The following is a 27,359-nucleotide window of genomic DNA, read 5'->3' on the forward strand; positions in this document are numbered from 1 at the left end:
AAGATCCTACAATAATACAACACTCAATACCCCAAGAAAGGACTGATCAGGAGACAGACTCAGCCCAGACATTACCTCCAGAAGTATAAAAAGCTTGGCCCTAAAATAAAATCGGAAGTCAGGAAGGAGGCTGGAAGAATGAATAGACAAAAAAATCCCACAATAAAGAGCTATTATAGTGGCAGGAAAGCTTGGGATACACACCTAGAAGAACAAATCCAAAAAAAGTCTCAAAAATGCAACTCTGGCACAAGATCAACTCCTCAAAGAAATGAACCAAGATTTTAAAACCTAGTGTTGGTTCTGAGGACACTCCTCTCACTTCTCTCCTCTTAGTGTTAAAGAGGAGGCAAGGATTGAAGGTAAGGGAATGTGTGCTAATATCTGATGGAGAGAAATACACAGATGATGTCCCTCATGACGCATATGAATGGAAGAAACCTAACCATGAAAAGGAGATAGAATGGGTTAGAAAGCAGAATTAGAACTGTTAGGCTTCAGTACACTCATGTAGAGTGAAATGAGTAGAAGCAGTAGAACAATTTATACAATAGAAACAATTATAAAGAGAAACAGTTTTGAAATACCAATTCTGATCAATACAATGACCAACTACCATTCCAGGGGACTCGTGATGAAACATGCTACCGGCTCAGAGTCTGAATGGTTAATAAAATGAGGGAATTTATTTTTCTTCATTATATAGTTTTTCTTTTTCATTTGGGGAGAGAAGGGAAGGAAGGTGATTTTTTGTTGTTTGAACAAAAGAAAATTTGATTTTTAAAAAGTTATTCATTTTGTTCTTTGTTATATAGAATCTCAATACAGCATCCTGCTGTACCCCGGGACTCATCACTTTAAGTAACTCTGACATCACATGTCACTGACATCTTCCACCTAGATTTTAGGTCATGGAGCATTCTTAAATTGTAAAATGACCTCACTAGGAATGGCTTTTTTGAGATAGTCATAGCACTTGGCATAGTGCTAGATTTAAAATGTATTTCCTATGATTTCCCAAGTGCTACCCTGAAATGTAGAAACATTAAATTAGGACCCACTTAAATTGTATTTTTCTCAAAGAAGATGTACGCAAATATCCTACTTATATTTCAAGTTAGAATATTCCCTGCTTTTACCATAAGGTCTAAGACCATCATTAAGAATTTATGATTTGCATACTGCCCCCTACACCAGGTGAGAAAATCCCATAGACTTAATGGAGCATTTGCCATAGTTAAGAGTGGTATGTGGTTCTAATTGAATCATCATACTGAGACAGAGAGAGCCTTTCTGTGGCTCAGAAGTAATGCTCTATAATAATGTAGGCTGGGAAGCATCAGCCATCTTTCTTTAATATGCTTATCTAATTCAAGACTATAAATGGAATAGGTCTGAGCTTCTTTTAGGTGGCAGCTCTCCGATTTGTTCCACTGTCTGTTTTGCACCTTTGATAGCTGTTCTCTACTCTTTTGACCCAACCAAAAATCATTATCATCAGCAAAGTTGGTGTACTTGAGGTAGAGAAAGTGCCATCATGGAAAAAGGTAGTGAGGTAGAGTGAAAGGACCCTAGCCTCCAAAGTCACAGTACTTGCATTTAAATCCTAGCTCTTCCACAAACTACCTGTGGACTCTTAACCTATGTGGAACCTCAGTTTCTTCATTTATAAAATGAGACAGTTGGATGGCTAGATTATATGGAGATTATATAAGGAAGTGATCTCTAATCGAGGATTAACCAAAGCTGTAATTACCTGGGTCACAGGTTATCTTCCAGTGAAATTTCTTGAGTAAATTTAGTCCAGCACAATACCTACACAATAGTCATTCCAGTTAAATAGCTGCCATCTTCTTGTCCTGCCCCCTAGCTCCACACACTGTGAAGGAAATTACCTAAAAGTACTACCAAATGGTCACAATAACCCCAAACTGAAGAGGGATGAAGTTAAACCAGGATGAGATCAGGTTATAGAGAAAGTAGCATTTTATTTTAAAATGGAAAAATGGACCCACGGTCCTGGGAGATCTTCAGTTTACAGAGGAGACTCCTTGGGGTAAGTCATTGCTGTGACACTTCATTACCACAAGCACTCATGATTTCATCATCCTCAGTATGCTTTTTACTACAGTAGTTCACAGACCCTCCGTTTTGTAACTGGTTTCCATGAGATTCAGTGCTTAAAAGTTATTGATATGTTGATGAACCCCTTTGATTATTTAGGTTAGCCCTTGGACAATAAGTGCATAGTCCATTGGACTGGAACTATATCCAACAAGGCCCTTTAAAAAGTCCTTTCCACTAGATAGGATCTACCAGAGCTGTATTCTACTGGCATAGCTTTGAAAAACAGAGGGCACACATGGGCCCCCAAGGAGGCACCAAGAGTAGGAACTGTAATGGTAAAGCCAGGGGAACAGAATGGATGGTGAACAGTTTGTAAGTTAGCAGAAGTTTTTCAGTTCTAATTTCCAGCTGTCTACAAGTTTCCTGGAATATATAGTTTGAACCTTTCAATTTTAGCTAGTTTCATATAAAATATCATACTAAAAACTTAAAAGCACTGGACACTGAGAACACAGGTTAGCAGTGAAAGAAAAGTACTAAAATTAGTGGTCTAATCTGAATCATTGTTTTCCATAGAAGAAGTATTTTTCCTAACTGATTCTAACTTTTTCACATAAACATTAATGTCGCATGAATATTTATAACTCATACCTGCCCTTTTCTATTTAAGTGATTTTTCACAATAAACACTGTATTTTCACAATAAAGCAGTGTGGTGTCTCTGTGCTGCCGAGGCTGGACACCCGACAGTATCATATTTTTCCCGAACTGTAATTACTGCCTCCACCCAAGTTTCAAAGAATTTGTAGCAATGCCAGGGCAGTTGGCCTCAGACTGTACTTAAGGACATCTGGGCTTTTCCACTAGACATCATTCTTGAGGTTCTGACTGTTTCACCATTTTCATAAGCTCTGAATGGAAATTTAGCTCCTTTCTGTCCCTGTGCAAATTTAGCTTTGTTCAGGCTTTTATTTAGAGTTAGAAAAACCATGTTCGATCAGTAGTTCTATTCAAACTCTTGTACTACAACTTGACTTGGTAGAATTATGAACTTTAAACTAAAAGGCCTTACTGCATGGTATTTTAAAAAAATAGCTATCAGTGAGACTTAACCTGTATTTACCAGATGTCTGGTAGTTTTTGTATTTTTTTTAACTAGGATACTGTTTCTTTTGTTAAGGAATATGACACTAAACATTAGGTGCCTCACTGGATGAGCCCCACTAGGCCCTTATAAATGTTTTATATAACATGTTTAAGAGGAAAAATATTAAATCGGAACTCATATGGTTCCTAGAAGTTCTTAAGAATATCTTTTTTTTTTTTTTTTGGTGAAGCTTTTCCATTCCCGAGATTGACGTCTCCTAATTCACTGAGACAGTTTGCTTGTTTATTGTTTCCTCCAGCTCCCTGAGGGCTAGGATCAGTTTTTGCCTTTTCTTTGTATACCTTGTGAGAACTTAAACACTTGTTGTTTGTGGCTTCACCCAAATCTGAGTAGCAAGGCAGGTCACAAAGGATTTCTGTGGATTACTATTTTGTGGGCTCTTTAGTAGCATTGGTGCCTAACACCAATTATATAGGAGAACTCACTTAAAACTCTGAGCCTTACTTTTCTTAGCTCTAAAATAAAGATAAAAATTCCTCTCTTACCTAACTTCCTGGGATGATGGGAGGGCCCAAATGAGGAAAAGTTAAATGTAGTTCTAAAACTAGTTTAGAGGGCAATACGTTATTCCTTATCATTAAAATGTAACCTTCACAATGAGTGGAGCTAGGGAGAAAGAGAGGGATGTTAGCTATTTACTGTGAGGAATTAAATAGTTTTTGGATCCCGTGCATCATCTAGTATAGCGTCTAGAATACAGTTCACATATAAATGGTACACTATGTAAGAGCTGGTTATCTGAATTTGGAATCAGATACTCTAGGTTCAAATCTTTCATATGTCACTATGCATGTGACCTTAACTAAATCACTTACCATCTTTGGACCACAATTTCCACATCTGTAAAATGAAATGGGAGTCACTAGCCTCTTCTATCTCTTCTAGGGTTAAATCTACGATCTTACTATAATTGGGTGTCCCTGAATTGAATGAACGAACCATTGGGGTTATTCTAGTATATTGTTTGATTTTACTGTCACCGGAGGATGGTTGCCCTTCATTGCCGAAGAAGACTATGCCATCAGGGAAATGATGACATGACTTGCTCTTAGACTTTGTTTTTGAATGAGGGAGGACTGTGCAGGTCACCAGCCTCACTTCTCCTCCAGAGCCATCTGAATCCAGTGACCAGATAGTCATCAGGATGACTGGAGATGACCCAGGATGAGGCAATTGGGGTTAAGTGACTTGCCCAAGGTCACACAGCTAGTGAGTGTCAAGTGTCTGAGGTGAGATTTGAACTCAGGTCCTCCTGACTCCTGCACTGGTGCTCTATCCACTGTACCACCCACTGTACCACCTAGCTGTCTACTGGAGAGTACATTATGCACAAACAAGTAAATACATGATGATTTAAGGAGAAAATACTAATAGCTAGGTATATAAAGGAGGACTTCACTGAAGCTTTGCCATTTTGGCTGAGCTCTAAGGGAAGATAAGGATTCTTAGAGACAGAGTTAAGTAAAGAATGAAATTCAGGTAGAAAGGATGGCTTGTACCAAAGCAAAGAAGTGGGAAATAGAATGTTGACTATAAAGAACCACAAGTAGTATACTTTGGCTGGACGAAGTAATAATGTCTGATTAGTCTGGACTAGTTTGGAACCATTCTGCATAGGATCTTAAATGTCAAACTTATACATTGTATTTTATCTTGGAGTAACTGAATTTTGGCAGTTGTGTAAAAGTGGATTGGAGAGGGAAGAAACTGACTCAGGTAGACCAAGTAGAATACTTACTGAATATATTAATATGGATATATAGTCGGTTGTCATGTGGTGATTGGTGAAAGCATTTTAAATACCAGAGTGGTTACTTTAAAATACTTAAAACAGTCTTTGTACTAATAATAGTTCTAGCCAGAGGTCATATACCATTTGGAGTTTTTACGGTGCTGTTATCTAAAACATTTATGAAGTACCATTAGCTATATGACCATGTTCTGAGGGCTCCGAGCTAGGAATCAGAAGACCCAGGTTCTAGTTCCAGAATTGCAGTTGACTGTGTTTGTCACTTCAGATAAAGCATTAAAATTCTCTGGTTTTGTTTTCTCACTTATAAAATACCAAGGTTAGACCAGATCAATTAGAAAGACCTTCCCATTGTCACCTATCTATACTCTAGGCATAGCATCAGAAAAAAATGAAGTAGGGGGAAACATGAGGGTTCCTCCCTGAATAGGATCTCTCTCTGGATTGCTTTAAAAGAATCTTCCATTTAAAATGCAAATGTTGTGTTCTCCCACTCCCTTAAGAACCAGAAAAAATTAATCTTAATTATCAATTGACATATTAGGAAGAAACAATTGATAGTGAGGGCTGACAGTGGGCAACTGTGTGGCATAGTGAATGGAACAGCCTAGAGTCAAGAAAATCTGAGTTCAAATCCAGCCTCAAATACTCACCAACTGGGTGACCCTGGGCAAGTCAAACCCTATTTGCCTCAGTTTCCTCATTTGTTAAATGAGTTGGAGAAGGAAATAGCAAACCACTCCATTATCTTTGTCAAGAAAATCCCAAATGGGGGCACAAAGAGTCAGAGATGACCAAAACAACTGAACAACAAATTGACAGAGAGCTAGTTTTACATCAAGGATGTAACACACAAAAAGGACTTAGAATAGATGGAAAGAGAAGCAGGATGGAGATGAGGAGTTGCTGATAAGGCAAGCAGGAGGGGAGTAAAAGATAAATTTAATCTACTTTATAACTTCACCAGGGATCCTTCTGGGCCATGTCACATAAAATTAAATTTGTCACGTATACCTGTCCATTGAGTCACCTTAAGGGATATTACTTTGGCAAAGTTGCTGATTTTTTACTCGAAATTGCTATTTATATTTGAAAATCATTTTCCACATAAAACTTACTTTATGGCAGAATTACAGAATTTTAGTGTTGAAAGGGCCCTCTGAGGTCATCTTGTCTAGTGCTAGTGCTTAAATAATAATCTCCTTTACAATCTATAATACTCCATAAAAGGGACATTCTTCTAGAAACTTTCTACTGTGGCGACACCTCCTGAGGTAGTCCAATCTAATTTTTGGTAATGAATTATATGGAAGTTGATCTTAAATTTCCCCAAATTTGCCTCTTTGCAACTTTCGTTGATTGCTCCTAATTTTGCCCTCTGGATCCAGGCAGAACATATGACAGATCTTCAAATAATTAAAAAGCGCTATGATATCCCTAGAGACAGCTAGGTGGCACATTAGATAACCGTGCAGGATTTGGAGTCAGAAACAATGGAGTTCACCCCAATAACCAATTTCTCCTAAGTAGTGAGAATCAGATTTGAAAGAAAAATTGTCATCATTGATTCTTTCACTTTTTGAAGGAAGAAATTATCATTAAGGAAAGGATCATTTTATCATTAAAGAAAATGGTCATTTTTTCCTTCAAAAAATTTAACTATAATTAAACATAATAAAAAAGGAAAAAATATGAGCTCCTAGAAACCTTGAAAATGCCCCAGATCCCCTCCATTATTTCTAATATGATTCTTCCTACTTTCTCATTCTTCTTATCTTCTCATAGAGCAGCATTTAAAGTACATAAAAATTTCTAGTCAAATTTTGATTTTCACTTGTTGCTAGTATTAAAGCGTAAAACTACTACATATTTATTTAAAAAAATTTTTTTACACATTTTGAATGTTTAACTATATTGTGATGTGTCTTATTTGAGACAGAAGATTCTACCCTATTATTTTTATTACAAATAACTGGAATGAAAACTTGTTTGGGAGTGAGGAGACCTGGCTTCTAGTCCCAGCTACAGTAGGCTCCTCACTAGCGGTGTGACCTTGTTTAAGTTGTTAAACCTCCCTGTGTATCTCTGCTTCCTCATTTATAAAATGAATATGTTGCAAGCATTCTCTAAGGACTCTTCTAGATCTACGTTAATAACATAGGTATATAGGAATTTAGAGTTTACAAAAACCATATATATGTATATATAATACATGCATTGTTTAGATATATAAATATCTATATCTCTCTATAAATATCTATATGCGTATATATGTATAATATTTTAATTTGTTCTCCAAAGCACACAACGAGAAGTTTGCAGCATAAATATTATTATCCTCATTTTATAGATAGGAAAATAGCTTGCCAAAATTGGTGACACACCTAGGGAATCTAACTCTGAAAGCCAGGTTTTCTAGGATCAGTGAAACACATGTTTTTCATAGGTATACAAGGCTTTGGCCTTGAAAATTCTAATTCCATCCATCAGATATATACACATATATATGTATATATATGTACACACATATATATACACACATATGTGTGTATATGTATATATATATTCACATCCATAAATACAGTTGAAGTTCAAGACCTCTAGAAATTGGCATCTACCAAGAAGACTGAGCAAAATAATTATTAAACTTTTATAGTCTAGTACAGTGATGTTTGGATAAAATGCATATATTTTAGCTTTAGGATAATTCTCACATGAAGGTGAAACCAAATGAATCCTAAAGTACATAAGTTACCTGAAATCTGTGGCTCTGTGTCTCAAATATGTTAGTATTAGAAGGGCACATTTTGATTCACCATGGTATATGAAAGAAAATGTCCCTTCATCACTTGAAAATCACCAGGGACATTCCTGAATTTAAAAAAAGAAAGAAAGAAAAGAAAGCTTTCATGATCTGCTATTTTTTTCAGCTACAAATAGGTAAAATTTCTTTCTGTTTAATCAGTAATTTGAGATTTATAGGTTATTGATTTAGATTTGAAATTTAGATTATGTCCAACTCCCTTATTTTATAGATGAAGGAATTGGAGCCTAAAATGGTTAAATGTCTTGTTTAAGATCTCACAGGGTGGTAAGTGGCGGTGCTGGGATTTGACCGCACAGACTCTGAATTCAAGTCTTGTGTCCTTTTCATTTGATGTTTCAGAAGCAGTGGATTTCCTTTACTTACAGCTGGTTCAATGACTGTGATACATAAAACTGAAAACAAACACAAAAAGCCTGATTTTTCTAACTGATTTCTCCATCTTAAAAACTGAGTTGTCTCCGCGTGTAGATAAATCATTTGTGACAAAGGGAAATTTCCATATCTCACTGAAACCTCTCCCCAAAAGGAAATCAGTCTCTAGTCCCGCCAAACTTGCTTTCTCTCTGTTCCCCATTTACAAGTCTCCATTTCCTATTTCTGTGCCTTAGCACAGGCCATCCCACATGGCTGAAATGCACTATCCCTTCTCCTCCATCTCAGAGTCCCTCTCTTTCTTTAAGGTGCAGCATAAGCAGTATCTTCTCCATGAAGCTTTTCCTGATCTACCAGAGTGTGTCTCTTCCAAAGTACCCTTACATATGTTCATATTGCAGTCACTATAAACTTGTGCTTTATATGTTGTCTCTACCTTAAGGATGAAAACCCTACTTGGAAGTACGAAATTGTTCCATCCTTTGTACTTGTATCTCCAGTGCCTAGCATAGTGTTTGGCACATAATAGGTTCTTAAGAAATGCTTGTAGATTGATTAATTGAAGGAAGTTTTTATTTTCATGAAGCTAACAGCCTCATCTGGGAATTGGACTATAATTTCTTTATTACCAACCAATCAAAAAACAAGCATTTACTAAACCCTTACTATGTTAGATTAAATGCTGGAGATAAAAAGACAAAAATGAAATAGCCCTTTCTCTCAAGGAACTTACGTTCTGCTGGGGAGAAACACACACTCACACACACACACACACACACACACACACACAGAAAGAGGGTGGGGAGAGAGAGAGAGAGAGAGACAGAGAGAGAGAGAGAGAGAGAGAGAGAGAGAGAGGAGAAGAAGAAGAAAAAGAGAGAGAGGGAGGGAGAGAGAAAGAGAAGGGAGAGAGAGAGAGAGAGAGAGAGAGAGAGAGAGAGAGAGAGAGAGAGAGAGAGAGAGAGAGAGAGAGAGAGAGAGAGAGAGAAAGAGAGAGAGAGAGAGAGAGGGAGGGAGGGAGGGAGGGAGGGAAGGAGAGAATGGATGATGGTGATCCAAGTCTAGGAAACCAATGCTTGTTGTCCTTCATCTTCGAAGAGGACCCAAATGACATCCCCATGATAGTGTGCAATTTCAGTGTGTCCAGCTGTGGCTGATCAGACCAATACGAACTCGGAATGCCCTACCAAAGATTGGGCACAGATAGTCCACGTGAGTTTTGGAGGCAGACATCCCAAATTTGCTCATCCTGCATTTACTTTGTGCTGTCTCAATTCTGCTTTGCTCAAAGAGCACAGCACCCTTTCTGATGTGGGCATGCCATGCTGGGCAGTCCTGTGCCAATGTCTCCCATGTTGCACAGTCAAATCCAAAGTTCTTGAGAGAGACTCAGAAAGTATTAGGAGCTACAGGGATTGAGAAAAGCTTTATGGAAAAGGTGTTGCTCTTTGAAGGAAGACAAGGATTCTTTGAGACCAAGATTTGGAAGAAATGCATTCCAGGTATACAACAACATAGAAACAGGAGATATAAAACAGCATTTATGAAACAGCAAGAAGGTCAGTCTGGTTGGGCCATAAAAAATATAAAGGTCAGTAATATATGATAAGTTTGGAAAGGTCAGCCCTGCAGTTCCACTGCTAAAATACATAGAAACATGAAGATGGCATTAATTTTTATTCCTGCTTAATCCTAAAAGTATGTTCTCATTCCCTCTCTCATTTATGAACCTTCTGATTTTACTATTCCTTCCTACGAAATATACTGATTCACTTTTGAGGGGGTCAGAATATTTATTTAGTCCACAGTGCTGCAATTTGACCTCCACTTTCACTTTTCCAGTTTCTTTAAGATCTTATCACCATCATTATTCCACTGTGTCCATTTTTATCTCTTGGTAATTGCTTTGTCTTTTCTCCACATCTCGATGTTTTTAAGGATAGGCTTAACTATATCTCCTGTTGAGCATCCAATATTTTTTCACTGATGGTTGAGTTCAAGCTCTCAGGATATATAATTTTGAATTGAAGCCTTTTGAAATATACTATTCCATTACATCCTGAAATTCTTTGTCACTACTGAATAACCTGGTACAATTTTAATTTCCTTTTCTTTGAGAGTCTTTCTTCCAGCCTCATAAATTTTGTTGTCTGTCATTGAAAATGTTCAATTTAACCACTATATGCCTTGCAGTTTAAAACATATTTATTGTTATTTTCCTGGAGATGATCTATGAATTCTCTCAATTTATGCTCTGTTGTCAATATTCAGAAGTTCTAGGAAATTTTTATTGCATTACTCCTGAATTGTGGTATTTAAGCTTTGTTTATATGTCACATTCTTAAAGACATTGTTAGTTGACTGTGCATCCTGTCTGGAATATAATTCGTTCATTCTTTTAAAATTATTATTTTTGCTTTTCTTAGACCAGATTTTTTTTCCTTTGTTGTTTTGTATTCCATATCTCTTAATATCTTTTTATTTACTTTTTAAAGTAAAATTTTTTTCATAACTTTTTCTTTTTATCAATTTCATTTCTCAAGATTCTTCCTCCCTGAGAGTAATATCTTATAACACCCACGCACCACCACTACACACACACACACACACACACACACACACACACACATATCTTCAAAGAAGTTGGAGGAAATGTCTTCTTGTATCTCTTCTTTAAGGCCAAGCTTGACGGTTTTATTTGTAAAGCATTTAGTTTCAATTGTTTTGCAAATTTATATTGTTGTGGTTTTTGGATATAATGTTTTTTAACTCTACCAATATCACTATCTATTCATGAGTCTTCATAGATTAAGACCAGCAAAAGTACATTAGGTATAATCCAATAAAAATTTCTTAATTTTATATCTCAGTAAACCAAAGTGTTGGAAAAAAAATGGCAAACCACTCCATTCTCTTTACCAAGAAAACCCCAAATGGGATCACAGAGAGTTGGAAATGATTGAAATGACTTAACAATAAGAAAGAAAGGAGGGATTATTTGGGACCAAAAGAAAGGTTGTTACAGTATAAATTTGAGCACCATCCTTCGCATGTGGTAATGTCTTTTATAAGAAAAATATAGCAGCTTAAAAAATGTTTTGTTACGATTTATTTTAGGAAAATACCAACTGAAATGGTAAAGGGACTAAAGAACATGTCATTTGAAAATGATAGGAGGGAAGTGGGAATGTTTACCATGAATAAGCAGTCTTAGGATGAATATGTTACCTATATTTAGAAATTTAAAGATCTGTCACATGAAGAGAGAACTAGATTTGTCCATGTTGGCTTCTGGCGCAGAATAGCAGTCAGTGAAGAGAAAAAGAGAAAAGTGTTGCTTGGGTCTAAGGAAAAATTTTTGAACAATTGGAATTCTCTCAAAGAGGAGACTGTCTTAAAAAATTGTGAATTCTCTTTTAACATGAAGTGTTCATGCGTAGAGTGGATGATCATTTATTGGACCTGTCAGTGGGCCATTTTGTTCGATATGCATTGGACTTGGTAGCTTAAAGGCCCTTCCATTTCCAAGATTTATTTATTCTGAGAAGGGAAGAAGTTTTTGCATGGGGAAGCGACATGGCCCAAAGACAGGGAGATGTTATGAGACCAATCTGATGAGGTCAATCTGAGTTACTAGAAAGTGGTGAGAGTGATGTGTTAATACAGCAGAATCTGAACCATACATAGTCAAGTTTATGTGGAATATTCTAAGTAGTAGGATAGGTAATCCATAGAGAGCAGGAACCGTTTCATTTTTGTCTTTCTACTCCTAAGTACTTACTACAATATGTTGTACATAATATTTAATAAATGTTAGTTGATTTGAATTGAAATGGGGATCTACTATAGGTTCTTTAGCATAGGAGTGACAGATGAAAGTGTGCTATTTTTAGAAAGATTGCCTGACAGATGGTATGCTGGGTAGACTTGGTTAATGCCCAGGCTCTGTGGCCTCCTGCACCTCCCACCCCCTCCAAGTAGCTATCCTGTGTTCTGTTCCAGCAAAGCCTTTTTCTCAGCTAGATATGTTAGCTGGAATGCATCTGATCAACTAATCCCTGCTGAGATATTAGCTGACAACAGCTTATGGTGTTATCCCATCCAAGGCACTGGGGGGAAAAAAAGAATCTGTAGTGGTAGAATTTCAGGCATCATTAACAGACTGGTGGGGGAGGTATATTTGGAAAGTTGTCTTCCTGAAACCTTTAAGATTAAAACATGTAAGCAACCACCTACTCGAAAGGTCAGCCTTATCTTGCATATCAACAGTGTACTTCAACAGTGAGTTTAGTCCTTCTGGTGAACTGGGCTCTCAAAGAAATTGTATATGGGTCCAATGATGTCTGGTTTTTGATGACCAACCTAGCTAAGTACAGAGAGGATGGTCACTAGGTTAGGTCAAGGTGATAACTATTTTTTTTTTTTTACTATACTGTCACAACAATTCTCAGAGACAATTCACCATGTTATATGAGAATTATATTCTACGCTTGTGGAAGAATTGTCCATACTGATAAATTTACAAATCCTTGAAATGTTGAGGTATTTTTCTTATGAAATCAGAAGTAGAAGTATCTCAGTATATCATTTAATGAAGTTATGCAAGGTTTGGATTGCTTACTTGTTTAGGTTGATTCAATTCTAGGACTTTAGAGCTAGAAGGTCCTTTTAGAGGTCCTGTAGTTCAACTGACTTAATTATAGTTAGCAATTATATAGAGTTTTAAGGCAAATTGCCTTACATAGGCTGTCTCATTTGATTGTTAAAATAACTTCATGAGGCAGATGATATTATTAACCCATTTTGCAGATAGAGAAATTGAAAAATAGTACACTCCAGACTGGAGGGGGAAAATTCATTTTTGAATAGGGTGTGTGTGTGTGTGTGTGTGTGTGTGTGTGTGGACTTTTTAGGAAGGTAAAGGAATTGTGCGTGTTTTTACTTGTTTCTGCTAGACTTAATGCTCACTCTTCTTCCATGTCCTCATGTTCTATATGAGTAAAAACTATACTATCATATTTATAGCTCATGATGATTATAAATCCCTGTTAAAAAAAACATCATTTGATCCTCAAAATAGGATCCAGGAAGTAGATAGTGCAAGAATTATTATGTTTATTTTGTAGAGCTCAGTTTCAGTGGGCAGCATACAGAGCATATTCATATTGGCTTCCTATTTATTTCAGTTCAGTTTATTAAGTCCATTTCCTTATTTCTTTTAGTGACTTTTAATTTTTATATGGTCTAACAGGCCAGTTTCTCTGCATATCTAGAAAAAACAAAGCCAAATAAAATACAAACAAAATAAACCCAACCCACAACAGTGTCCTTGTATCATGCATTTTCAAATATATTGAGAGAATTTGTTTTTCTATCTAATCCATTCCCTAAATTAGAAATGATTTTTTCCTGCTTTCTCAAAGGTTCAAGTGAAAGTTAAAGAAAGCAGGAAGGTTGATGGTTGAAACTGAGAGGGCCTTATAAATAGACACAGAGGAATTCCACTGGGGCTTCTGATGGACATTGGCCCACTAGCATGTTTTCCTTTCTTTCAAAGATTTACCTTGCCTTATTGTGTTCCCTTACTTATTCCTTTTGTCCCAGGGCCAGATGGGTGAATCTGCCAAACTGATCCTCAAGTTTCTAGAGTCATTAGGATAAAGTACCTCAGGTCTATCTTACTTGTTAATTATTATACTTATTAAATGTTTGTAGAATTGAATAATTAAAATTAATGATCATGTGAAATGTTGTATGTCATCAAATAAAGCTATGTTATTACAGAATGGATTAACTATTAGTCACGTTTCCTAAATATGGTATACTTTGCCTTGGGATTTCATGAGCAACACTCTTTGTGCTAGAATGATGGTCAGTATGCCCGCATAGAAACCTGTCTGAACATAAAGCTTCAGTTGCTTTAATATAAAGATGCTATTACCATTTCTGCTTCTGTGCTGAGAAGTAAAAGTAAATGGTAACTAATCCCTAGCGAATGTGGTGATTTCGTATTCAGTAATATGATACCACCATTCTCTTTTTTCTTGTAGGGAAAAGTTTCACATTGACTATCACCGTCTTCACAAATCCACCGCAAGTAGCCACCTACCATAGAGCCATCAAAATTACTGTGGATGGACCTCGGGAGCCTAGAAGTAAGTTATCTATTCCCTAAGCATTCACCCCATTGGCGTATTTGGTCCTTATCTGTGACCCTAGCAAATATGGTATCACCTTCAAGGAAACTGGAACTTTACCAGCATGCAGGGGGCCACAGAGTAAATTAGCCACCTGCACCTAAAGAAATTCCATTCTAAACATACCGGTTCTTCAAATATATTGCATGGATGGAGGAAATTGTTTGAAACACAGCAGTGAATATCAGGAGGTAAACCAGTGGATTTGGTTTAAGTTAAGCTAGGAATCTCCTGAAGGGAAGAGATGTATTAGAGAAACTGTTCATCAAAGATACCTTGGAATTATACAGAACCCATAATGAAACGCAGGAGGAGGCAAAACTCTTTAACATAGGTGAATGCAACATATTAGTGATGTTGATCTATTATGGATTTTAAAATGTATAATGAGATGTTTTAACCAGAGTCTAATATGCAGCATCAGGGAAGAAATTTGACTATGTTGCATTAACGAAAAGCTTTACTGACCTATTTTGTCCACTCTGAATTTCTTCTTTTGAATAGCATATAAATAAATGGGGATTTTTAGAGAAAAGTAACAGAATATAGATAATAAAATATGTTTGTGAAGGAATTTTTAGAATTTGAGTTTGTTTAGTTTGGAAACTAGAAAGCTTAGGAAAGACTTCATTCTGAGGAAGAAAGTTTAACTTCAGTCTTGATAAAGTGGGCCCATCTCCTTGCCAGCTCCTCATGCCATCCTTTCCTGTCTCTCTGAGAAGTTTGCCCCTTTGATTATTCCCCCTTCCTTAATTTTCATTTCCTCATTGACTCGTTTCTTCCTAACTGACTACAAAGGTGCCTAGATTCTCCCTATTCTAAAAGAAACAAAACAAATAAATAAAAAACAGCCTGCAATATCCAACCATCACCTTAAGTTCTTATCTTATACCTCCTTTCTTTCATAGTCAAACTAGAAAAAAAAGCCATCTAGACTTGTTTCTTCACCTCCCAGTGAATTCTCAGCTTCTTACAATCTGCCTTCAACCCCTACAACTCAACTAAAACTACACCTTCCAAAGTGATCAATGACCTCTTTATGGATAAATTCAAAGGTCTTTTCTTAGTGCTCATCCTTTTTTTCTTAATGACTAAAAATTTCAGTGCTGTTGACTCTTCACTATCCCTGGTTACTCTTTCTTCCCTGAATTTTTGTGATCTTGCTTTGTCATGGTCTTCATCCTCCATGTCTAAACAGTCTTTCTCAGTCTCCTTTGCTAGATTGTCATACCTGTCCATATATATGGGTGTAGCCCAGGGCTTTGACTTGGACCTTTTCCCCTGTTTCTCTGTACTCTTTCTCCTTGATCTCATCCACTTTGATGAATTCTCCTGTCAGTTCTGTGACTGTCACAGTCATGTGATTTCCATGTCTTTATATCCAGCCCAATTATCTCTCTTGATTTCCAGTTCTTGATCTCCAGACTCCTATTGGACATGTTCATCTTAATGTCCCATTGGTATCTTATACTCCCCACATCTAAAACAGAATGCATTATTATCTTTTCCCCTAAACCCATCTATCCTGGAAAACTAGGGAGAGCCAACCTCGGCTTGGATAGGTGGCAAAGCAGACAGAATGCTTGGTCTTGCACCATGAAGAGCCGAATTCATCCTCAGATATTTATTAGTTGTATGACTTTGGACAAGTCACATATACTCTGTTTACCTCTGTTTCCTCAATTGTGAAATGAGGATAACGATAGCACCCACCTACCTCTCAGAGCTGTTGTCAAAATACAAAGAGATAATATTTGCAAAATGTTTAACGCAAGACTTGGTATATAGTAAGTGACACATAAATGTTCTTTATCATTATGTTTCTTAATGTAATGGAGAAAAAGACTAATGTAATATAAACCAAGATTTAAAAAATATGCTTATGTAGCTTGTAAAGATATTTTTGTCAAGCACAGGGCAAAGATACATGTTAATCGTTCTTTCCTTGGTTTTTTTTGAACACCAGGATTCCCTTGCCTCCCCTTTTCTCTGTGGAAATGATACCAAGATAGTGGCAAATGTAATGGGATATTCTACCAGATCTAAAGACACCCATGAGTGGTTGTTCTCAGTAGGTGTCTTTTATATTCTCATGGGGATACTAATGCAAAGCATCCTGTTATTCATGAAAAGAAGAAATATTGATGTTCTACTTGCGTGTATGTCAAAGGTTACTAGAGAGCGGTATTCCAAGTTCCCTTGTGCCTTAAATCCCCAGCTATGTGATAGATTAGGCACTTCCCTCTTTGAAATTCTATCTGTGCTCCTCCTTGTAATAGGTACATGCCTGGCTGTGGCTAATCACATCATCCTTCCTTCAGATTTCCATTTTTTTTCAAGGATACAACTATTTTTTTAAAAAAATATTCTTTTTTCTGTTTTAAAGATCATCATCACTTTTCAGTGACTGACTTCCTAAAATATTCCAAGGTAAATGACAATAATAATAACCATCATTAATCAAAGCAAATCAGCAATTGATCATTTCTGAAAACGTATGCCTCATTACACAACCCTGGTCCACCACCTCTATGTCTTCAGTCATGACTGTGAACAGTTCTCCAGTGAACAGAATTTTAAAGTCTTTCAAGATTTTACATTACTATGGCCACTGTGAAATTGTTCTCCTCATTCAGCCTACTTGATTCTGTATCGACTTGTACAAGTTGATTTTTTTTAATTTTTTAATTCTTTATATTTGTCACTTTTATGACAAAATAACATTCTCTAATCCATATTTTGTTCAATCATTCCATAATTGGTGGGCACTCCTTCTGATTACAATTCTTTACTACTACTGTAAAAAAGTGTTGCTATAAATTTTTTTTTGTATATAGATCATTTCCTCTGCATTTGATGTTCTTAGAGTATATATGTGTAACATCTCATCATCTTGAAGATTAGTTCAGCTTTGATTCTCAACACTTCCTCAGCACATTCAGCTCCCTCTCTCCTCTTGGAGGGTAGAGCAGTGAACTTTTACCAAGACCTCTCTTTATTGAGGACTCAGACTTTTCCAGCTAACTTCAGTGGTTTCTCATGAATATATTGCACCACTCCCTTCCAGGTTTCTTAGTTTCCTTTTATGTATTCCTTCCCCCCATTAGACTATAAGCATTCTGTGCACAGGAGCTGTTTTTCTTTTTCTTACTTGTATCCCCAGCATTTAGCATAATATCTGGCATACTGTAGCAGTGCCATAGTAGTAGTGCTACCGTTACAGTAGTATAGTACCATATTATAGTAGACGCTTAACGAAGGTTTATTAACCAACGATTATTCACTTTTGACTGTAGTGACAGTTCTAGGTTAAACTTGTTTTAATCTAATTCCAAATTGATTTCCAAAAAGGTTGGACCAGTTAACTGTTCCACCAACAGTGCTTTTCTTCTCACATATCTTCCAATGTTTAGCACTTCAATTTTTGTCATCTTTACTATTCTATTAGGATGAGGAAAATTTAGGGTTATTTTAATTTGCAGTTCTCTTATTATTGGTTGTTTTGAGCAGTCTTTCATGTGTGTTGATACCCCGATGAGTGACTCTTGGTAAATGCAAACTATTATGACGTTACTAATAAACTGTTGTCTATTTCCAAAGATCAGACAACAGTAAATGTGTAAGTTGGAGCAAGGAAAACTTTTATGAGGGATAAGAAAGAGCTCTGTGCCTATGATAATGTTTAAATAAAGGTAAAGGCTATGAGAAGAAATTACTGAATCTTTATCCTTAGAAATATATTAGCAAGATTGTTTAATTCTTGAAAAGATAACCCCGTTGGTCTATTTTTTTATTCAACCAACCAAAAGACAAAAGTAAGATTACTCCGTAATATGGTTGTAAAGATTTTTGTATCTCTTGTTATTTTAGAATTTATTATAACAATAGATGTTGGAAAGACTTGCCAAAGACTTGGAAAAAAGGGAATGGGACATTTTTTCAAAGTCTTTCCTGTCAAAAGATATTGGGGGTGGGGGTGGGTCAGTTCCCTTCTTTAAGATAGTTTTATATTATTATCCCTTTGTACAAAAACCTGAAAAGGTGTAAAATACATGTATTTGTAAAGCACTTAGCACACTTCCTGGTACATAATACATAGTACATAAATGCTTATTCTCTTCCCCTACTGATTATTTTAAAATAATCAATCTGTTATTTGACAGTATGATATTTACTCTGCTATAGAAATCATTTCTTCTGTAAAGCTTCAGTTGATTTTAGGGGAAAACACATAGAAAGAAGGAATCCTATACATAAAGAAGTACCATGCATAGAGCTCTAATAGTATGTATGGAGACCATTACTCAGTAAAATGTTAACACAGTAAAAGAGACTTTCCTTTAACTTGAAAATTTTGGCCCATAACAGTGGTATGACTGATAAATACCATTCCTTCTCCCCTTTTATGATTGATTTTAACTTTATGGATGAAGCTGAATTGTAGAATGTTTGAGGGTTAGAGAATTGTAAAATTGTAGAATGTTTTCCCCTTAGTAATGAAAAAAACAGTAATCATAATTTCTTGTGCCTGGAATTTGGTTTGGCCATATTGTGTGGAAAGAATAAAATAGACACGTAAATGCCTACATATATTTCTTTCACTGAGCCATTTGAATCGTTCAGTTGCACTCAAATATGGTCTTTGGCTTTTAAAAAAAAAAAAAAAAAAAAAAAAAAAAGAACCGTTGTCCCCAGTTGACCCATCTGGGCATTTCTCCTAGTGAACTGGATTGGGGCAGTCTATCCAATGTCATAACTCATCATCTGTTTAGTCAGGTATCCATAACATCTAGAACACTGAGATACCTAATTAAAAATTCAAAAGGTTAATAAAACAAATATTGACTATTTCTGGGGACAAATTCTGCCCTCAGGTTAAAACAGTCCTTCACAATGGTGATGTTGTGCCTGAAATTTTTAAATTCATAATTACTGACAGTGAGGTCAAAAATTATAATTTACCGACTCTGGAGACTGCTGCCTGCTAGTCTTCTTTAGTGCAACATATTTTTTTTTTAATTTTACAGGCATTTATTATCTGCCTCTCTCATTTTCCCTTCCCCCAAACTGAACAATTAAAAAAATACAAATAGTCCAGCAAAACAAATTCCCACATTGGCCATCTTCAAAAATATATGTTTCACTCTTCCACCAAGTCCATCACCTGTCTGACCAGAGATGGGTAGAGGGTCACAATTTTTTTAAGACTTCAATTCAACAGACCTCAAATGCTGTTAAGTTAAAATAAGGTCTATTTAAATAAACCACCTACTATAATGGTATAAAGGCTTTTTAAAAATAGTTTGTCAGGAGTATGCTATACTGATAATCTTTTTTTTTTTTGCATTATATATTTAGATTCCTGAGTTGTGTTATGAACCTAAATAAAATGAAAGAAAAAATAGGATTTATTGACTGTACTCAATTTTGAATGATATTCTGATTTTTAAGTGCTCCTTATTGGAACATCTTTGTGCTGAAATTTCAGTGTTTTGAGTTAGATATGTTCTCAGCTTCTCACGAGTTAATCAGTAGGAAAAAATAATTCTAATTTGGTTTGTTCCCAAAAAGAAAGTACCTATGGATTTAGCAGTGACTGCACTAGTCTAACTCAGGCAAGGGCATCTGGGCTGTGTATATTTCAGCCAACTAGTTAATTAAATCAAATCAAACAAGTGGAATATATCAATCACCTACTTCCCGCCAGAGCAGGGCACACTCTACAAAGCTGTCTTTATGCCCTACTAATAAAGATATTGGCTAAGCTATATAGTTTTATTGATAGAAAATAGTAAAGATTATGATAATAGTGACACAATAACAATGACAGTAGAAGAAGGGTGTAGTTACAGGAGTGGGGAACCTGCGACCTTGAGACCACAAATGGTCTTCTAGGTTCTTGGGTGCGGCCTTTTGACTGAGTCCAAGTTTCATTTGTTCTGTGAAGTTTGGATTCAGTCAAAGGACTGCACTTGAGGTCCTCGAGGACCACATGTGGCCTCTAGGTCACAGGTTCCCCACCCTGGGATACCTACTTCCTTCACCCTCTCTTTGGCAGTAAAATACTGGCAAGATCTTATGTGTCTGGACCCCATCTAAGATTTTATGGCATTAATTATTCTTAACTGGTTTGAAGACTCTAAGATTATCCGTGATCTTTGATAATTGTATCTGGTTATAGTCTCCCCAGTAACCTCTAACCTTAGCTGTCTGCTGCCTCATGCCCATTCATATTTCTTCCTACTTCTAATATCCCATTTCAGATCTTTCTGCCCCTTGTACCATGATCTCTAGAATGCTTTCTGCATAGCTAACTATCTTTCATCTTAAACCTCTATCATATGTACTGAGAACTGACTTCCTACTAATATGACTGTTTCCCTAGGCCCCTTTTCCAGGAAGGTGCTGTCCCTGTAATAAGTGAGCAGTCTCACTGCTGAAAGAGATAGAAATGTCTACCCTACACTTTCTTCCACATCCTTCCATTCACTGGTGTGTGTGTGTGTGTGTGTGTGTGTGTGTGTGTGTGTGTGTGTGTGTTTGTCCTTTGCTGCTGAAGAAGACCATGCCATCAGAGAAATGATGACGTGACTTGCACTTGACTTTGTTTTGAGTGAGGGAGGGCTGCGCAGGTCACCAGCCTCACTTCTCCTCCAGAGCCATCTGAATCCAGTGACCAGATAGTCATCAGGATGACTGGAGATGACCCAGGATGAGGCAGTTGGGGTTAAGTGACTTGCCCAAGGTCACACAGCTAGTGAGTGTCAAGTGTCTGAGGTGAGATTTGAACTCAGGTCCTCCTGACTCCTGCACTGGTGCTCTATCCACTGCACCACCTATGGTGCAGGAAATGGAATATTCCATTCTCCTCATTGCCACTTTCAGACTCTCTCTCCAACGTGATCACTCAGTAGCCTCTAATTCTTTGAGGTTCACACTATTCAAATTTATCATAGATTCAGATCCTGGTCATCTACTGACCCCCTAGGTCATTTTCTCTCCTTCCTTAATGAGTTAAATGACTGTCTTTTAACCTCCGTCAAATAACCTAACTTCTGAGTTCTGAGATCTACCCCACTAAGACAGCTCACTGTCCAGCTCTATTTCATCCATACACTGGGATTACCCACACCCTAGAACACCCATGAGCATTCCGCATTCAAAAACTCCCAGATTCTTTTCTCTGATCATAATATTTTTTCTTTCCATCTCACTTTGTGCCTTTCTCTTAAACCTAGTCTTTGTCCTCACTGAGACCTCCACTCTCTTTATCCTTTAGTAACTTCTCAAGCCATTACCTTATGCGATGGTGACACTCTCTTCTCAATCCGAGTACTTTGGTTCAATCCTATTCTGTTTTATAATCTCAGACTCTTTGTTACCTTGTCCTACTGCTGATGCTTCTGTGTCAAACGCTGTTCTTGTATTATTCTTGCTATCTGCTTTCTTTGGTCCCCCTCTTGTGTTGAAGAATGGAGCTAGGGAACCTCTCAAAACGATGTTGATTGGATCCACCCAGAATTTCTTATCTAATCTCAATCTATTCCTCATTGAGGTAATGCTGTCCATTCACCACAAAAGCTCTTCTGAACCCCTTACCTCATCAAGTGTCCCTTAACCCCTTTCCTCCTCTCTCTCTCTCTCTCTCTCTCTCTCTCCCCCCCTTAGCTGAAGATCTCAGCTCCTACTTCACAGACACAATTGAAGCTAAGAAATCTTTCTCTTTGCATTCTCCTTATCCCATTGCCCTCTGACGCCATTCCCTCTATCTTCTTTACTCCAGTCTCATGCGGTGGTGTTTCTTCTTGCCAAAGCCAACCCCTCTAGATGCATCTTGGATCCCTTCCTCTCCCTCCTTCTCCAATAGATTGCCTGTTCTCTCAGATTTTCAGTGTCTCCCTCTCTACTGGTTCCTTCCTTGCTTCTTTGTAAACACTCCAATTCTCCCCATCCTTAAATATTCCTCATTTGTTCCTATCATCCCTGCTAGCGATTATCCTTTTTTGTCTCCCTCCTTTCACCCAACCTCCTTGAAAATCTTCTCTCCTCAGTGCCTCCACTTTGCTCCTTCTCAGTCTTCTTCAATCCTCTTCAGACTGCCCTATAACCTTATCACTCAACTGAAACTGCTTTTTCCAAAGCTTTATGAAGTGCCTTACTTCCTCCTCTTCAGACAGGATACTTCATATCCTGTTTCTCTGCCTTGGCACACTGTCTCTCCTCAGTGCCTGAAATGCTCCCCCTTCCTATCTTCAAGTTCCTGCCACCATTTGCAGGAGGACTTTTCCAGTTCCTCCTGCTAATAAAGACACTCCTCTAAGGTTATCTTCCATCTTAAGTATCTTGTATGTACTTGCTTAGGTACATATTGTCTCCCAATTCATATGAAAGCTCCTTGAGGGCAGGGACTGATTTTATATTTTTTTGTATCCTTAGTACCTAATACCTGGCTCATAGTAAGTGTTGAATAAATGTCTGTTGATTGATCGATTCAGAGCTATAGAGCTGTGAGGATATCACTGCGAAGCACAATACTTTCAAATGTAATGAGGTTGCTTATTGTACTTAAGACATCCTTCAAATACTTCTTTCATTTTCTTGAGAAACTTTTTAAATTAGATTTGACTGTCATTTAAAGTGGATACACAAAACTTTATAAGTAAATTTGCAATGTATTGAGGCATAGAAGTATTATAATATAATATAATTATATTTACATTATAATGAGGTATTGGCCCCAATACTGTTACTGAGAAATACAAAAGAAAAAGCCAGATGAGATAAGTATTGGGCTAGAAAAAAGTCACATCTTTTTTTGATTATGAATTTGCTGAATTCATAGCACCAGCGCAGTACTTGGACTTTTAAATTTGCTGTCTCTTGCTCTTACATAAGTAACTCACTTCTGATCAAGTATTTCCTTAAAACTTTTACTATACTTCCTACATATCAACTATCAATCATTATGAAGGCATAACGCTATATCCACCATGTATCTCTGTATCACATCTTAAGTCATCTGCAATTTTGACTTTTTAAAATACAGTTTTAAAAAACCTAGAGAAAGGTTCAGTATTTTGGAATTCTCACTTTATGGAAAATTTTTAGGACATAGATAAGAATTGTCCAAGTTGAAAGGAGGACATGTGTTGTGATCTGAACCAGGAAAAGGAAACATCACACCAATGAAATCAGAAATCCATGAAGAGTCAAAATATATACTTAATAGGTGAAAATAGGAATACAAAAATGCGTGTGTGTATGTGCATGTATGTGCGTATGTGTGTGTGTGTGTGTATGCATGTATATACATACCCATAGCTTGGCCAGTTACTATTTTTGGTTTTCCATCCTAAAGCTCATGTACTTTCCTTGGAGAGTTAGCATGGAATAGTATACACCGATCTTGGAGTCCAGAAGATCAGGATTTACCAACTAATTCAGCTACTTATTAGACAAATCAACCTGTGTGTCTCAGCTTCTTTATCTATAGAAGGAGTCAATTGGACTTGATATCCTTCTCTTCTAGTTTTAAATCTATAATCCTGTGATACATCTTTGGGATTATTATGTTTTCTCCCCCTCAGGTATCTCTTTGTTTCTTTCATAGAAATTCAGAGTTGCAAAGAAATGTAACAAGCATCTAATCCAACTCCCTCCCTACTTGAAGCATCCCTGACAAGTAGTAACGCAGTTTTATTTTTTTCCATTTCTCTTTTTTTTTTTTTTTTTTTTTTGCAACTACCACCTATCATTTCTTTACTCTACTTGTACCTTTTTACCTAAAGGGATTTCATTATTATCATTTTGCCATTTTGCTTCTGTGAAGTTCTTGCTTGCGTTCTTAGTTGGCCCTAGAATTTATTGTTCGGCATGTTCGAGTGGCCTATTATCTAGACATAGATGTGATCTGAAAACAAGCTTAGGGAAGGTTATTTCTGGCCAGCCAACTGCATTTGTGAGAAGCTCCTAAACGGAAGACTCTTGTATGTCCTTTGAATTGTAACTGTTTATATTAGCTACACATGTATAAATAGTACAGGTCCAACATATAGTCATCCTGTTGGCATAGACATGCTGTGCCACATATGAAGCAATTATGATCCAGACTTTACAGTGTCATAAGAATTACTACTCTTATGCTTTTTTGCTTTTATTATGGATTGATTTTTTTAAAAAATTATAATATATTCACGTTCCACTTTTCTTATTTTAAAAGGCATTTTGATTCAAGTTTTCCCCCCTTGACACTATAGAGGAAATCCATTAGTATTAACCTGATCAAGAGTTATACGTTATTTTTAAAAAAATGGTAAGGAAGCTCAGAATAAATACATGACTTTACATTAGGTATTTTTGTGGCCATTTTACCCAGTTTGAACTGTCAAATTCTTTTATCTTTTCTAAATTCATCTCTATATGTACTTACATACTTATGTAGATGTTTGTTTGTGAATTGGAGTTCTTCCTGAAAGGCCACGGTAACCTTTATGGTGAACCTCAAAGTCATGAAGACATTATTTCACGTTGTGGTTCTGACATATATTAGCTGTGTTTAAAAAAAAAAAAAAGGCAAATAGCTTAAGCACTCATTGCCCCCGGCAACTTTATAAGACTATAAATGACATGCATATTGAGTTACAGATCTACTTTGTTAAAGGTTTCTATATATGTAGATGAGATCACACAATCTGAAGCCATCACACCCCATATTTTTTAATTCTTCCTAAGTATTTTTATTTCTGTTTTACTAATTCCTTTTTATTATTTTTTTTTGTAGAAATGGCAGTAAAGAGAAACATTATACAATTTAATCCAATACTATTAGAATATGAATCTGTACTGATTGGTATATTGTGAATGCCAAAATTCAATATAATTTGAAGTTCTTTATCAAAATGTATGGATTGTAAGTGGTATCTTTTGTAGTTTGAAATCCAGCTTTATTGTACATACTCATATGTGTGTATGCATATGCATATGTGTGTATACATATATACACACATATACAGACATGTATCTATCTAATCAAAGACAATATAGAATTATTTTGGTCCTGAGAGCAAAAGCTCCCCCAAACCTTTTGAATGTGATAAATTGTATTAAACTGCTAAATCCCTAAATCTCTATGAAGTAAGTTAATTGGGACATCCATGAACTTCATATACTTAGGTTCCATTAAGTACAAAATTGATTAAAAGCCAGGTTGGTTTTTTTTTTCAAGTCTTTCAGTTTGTTTCTCTGACTGAAATAACTTTAAATGTCATTATTTCTCCACTACCACCTTTAACATGGTAAAAAAAAAAATGTAAAAGACTTTTAGTTTACTATCACATGGGAGTCATAGGTTAACATTTTGGATATACTCTTAAGATGAGCATACAAAGTCAATAACTATTGCCACTTTGGTTTACTCATTACCAGATTAATTTATTTTCCATCAATTAAATTTGATGATATTCAAAGTTATTTATCCTTAGAGAGCTGAGAAATAATCACGTTATTTTCATTACAAAATTCTTGGAGATGAGCTAAAATTTATTGAATAAGCCTTATCCTATAGATCTCTCTTAGGTAAAAGAGTTGGAATTTTCCCAAAATGGTTGAGTTTTCCCAAAATGGATTAGGTGGGGGAGAAAAGGAGGGTCAGATTAGTTTCATTGGCAGGAGATTTTAAAAAATAACTTGCCTGTAAGAATGGACCCTAGGGCAATAGTAGAAACACAGCTTTATTCCATGCTCCTTACAAACTGCTCAACCCAAATAGAGGACTTTTTAAAATAGATTTTGACAAATTTGTTCATCATACAAATAAAGCAGTTAGTTCCTTTTTAAATGGAACACCAGCTACTTTAGCTGTGGCCTCACACTGCCCTGATGACAAGAGATCCTTTATTTAAGCAAATATGGATTTAATCATGATGTAGCTCTGTGTGTGTGTGTGTGTGTGTGTGTGTGTGTGTGTAAGTATAAAGAAAAAAATATGGTGCATACAAATCTTGAAAAAAGTCTTCCCCCAGAAAAGAAAGATTGTTCTGTTGGAGGTGGTTTTGTTGTATGGGCCAGACTTTTGGAATTTATCAGGAAAGAGCTGTGAAGGGAAATTGGAAGCACTTAATTTACTACCCACCAATTCTCATTTCTTTTCCAGAAATTTTGCCACTTTGCCCCCAAAAAGAACCCCTCCATGTTCTCCTTAGTTTATTTCATTCCCTTTTTGAAAATCAGAATTAAAGAGAAACAACATTAAATAAATGATTCAGCATGCCAAATTGTGTCTTATTTTTGAGTGTTTTATTAAAATCCATTTAACCTCAGAGTGTTTCTTGCACCCTAGCCTACTCTCCAGTTCCATGCTTTATTACCTTTCCTTTTGGTATAATGCTAACAAAATCAGAAAGTGTAGAAACTCTGCAAGGTACATGAGATAGCTTTACAGCTTACAAAGTCCTTATTCTTTGTAATAATGTTTTTTTTTTATTTTATATGCTTCTTCCCTCTAACTTCTTTATTAGATTTCACATTTTCAAAATGTTGGGGCATCTAGGTGGTGCAGTAGCTAGAGCACCTGACCTGGAGTCAGGAAGATTCATCTTCCTGACTTCAAGTGTGATCTCAGACACTTAGTAGCTAGATGACCCTGGGCAAGTCACTTAACCCTTTTTGCTTTAGTTTCTTTGTCTGTAAAATGAGCTGGAGAAGGAAATGGCAAACCACTCTAGTGTCTTTGCCAAGAAAACCCAAAAATAGGGCCATGAAGAATGGGACATGATTGCAAAACAACTGAACAGCAAATTAAAGTGTAGCCTCCGTGCCATTTTCCCAAATTGGATCAGAAGTTGCAGCTTCTTTTAAGTAGACATATTTTTTTAAAATACTAGATGCTGTCTTGTTTTGCTTTGTTCATTTGCTGACATGCTTGCATGAAAAGGTTCTTGGAAAATAAGTTCTGTTCCTTAAGTGATTCATACTTCTGAC

General features: G+C 36.4%; 1 protein-coding gene across 2 annotated transcripts in view; it reads left to right on the top strand.

Annotated features, from left to right (window-relative positions):
• Positions 1-27,359, top strand: part of RUNX1 (RUNX family transcription factor 1) — a 337,077-nt gene that overhangs the window by 220,887 nt on the left and 88,831 nt on the right. For both annotated transcript variants that reach the window (XM_072615024.1, XM_072615025.1), the window contains one exon: positions 14,235-14,339. In XM_072615024.1, the coding sequence (XP_072471125.1) occupies positions 14,235-14,339 (105 nt within the window). The remainder of the gene's footprint in view (positions 1-14,234; positions 14,340-27,359) is intronic.

The sequence above is a fragment of the Notamacropus eugenii genome, chromosome 5, assembly GCF_028372415.1.
Source record: "Notamacropus eugenii isolate mMacEug1 chromosome 5, mMacEug1.pri_v2, whole genome shotgun sequence".
Taxonomy (NCBI): domain Eukaryota; kingdom Metazoa; phylum Chordata; class Mammalia; order Diprotodontia; family Macropodidae; genus Notamacropus; species Notamacropus eugenii.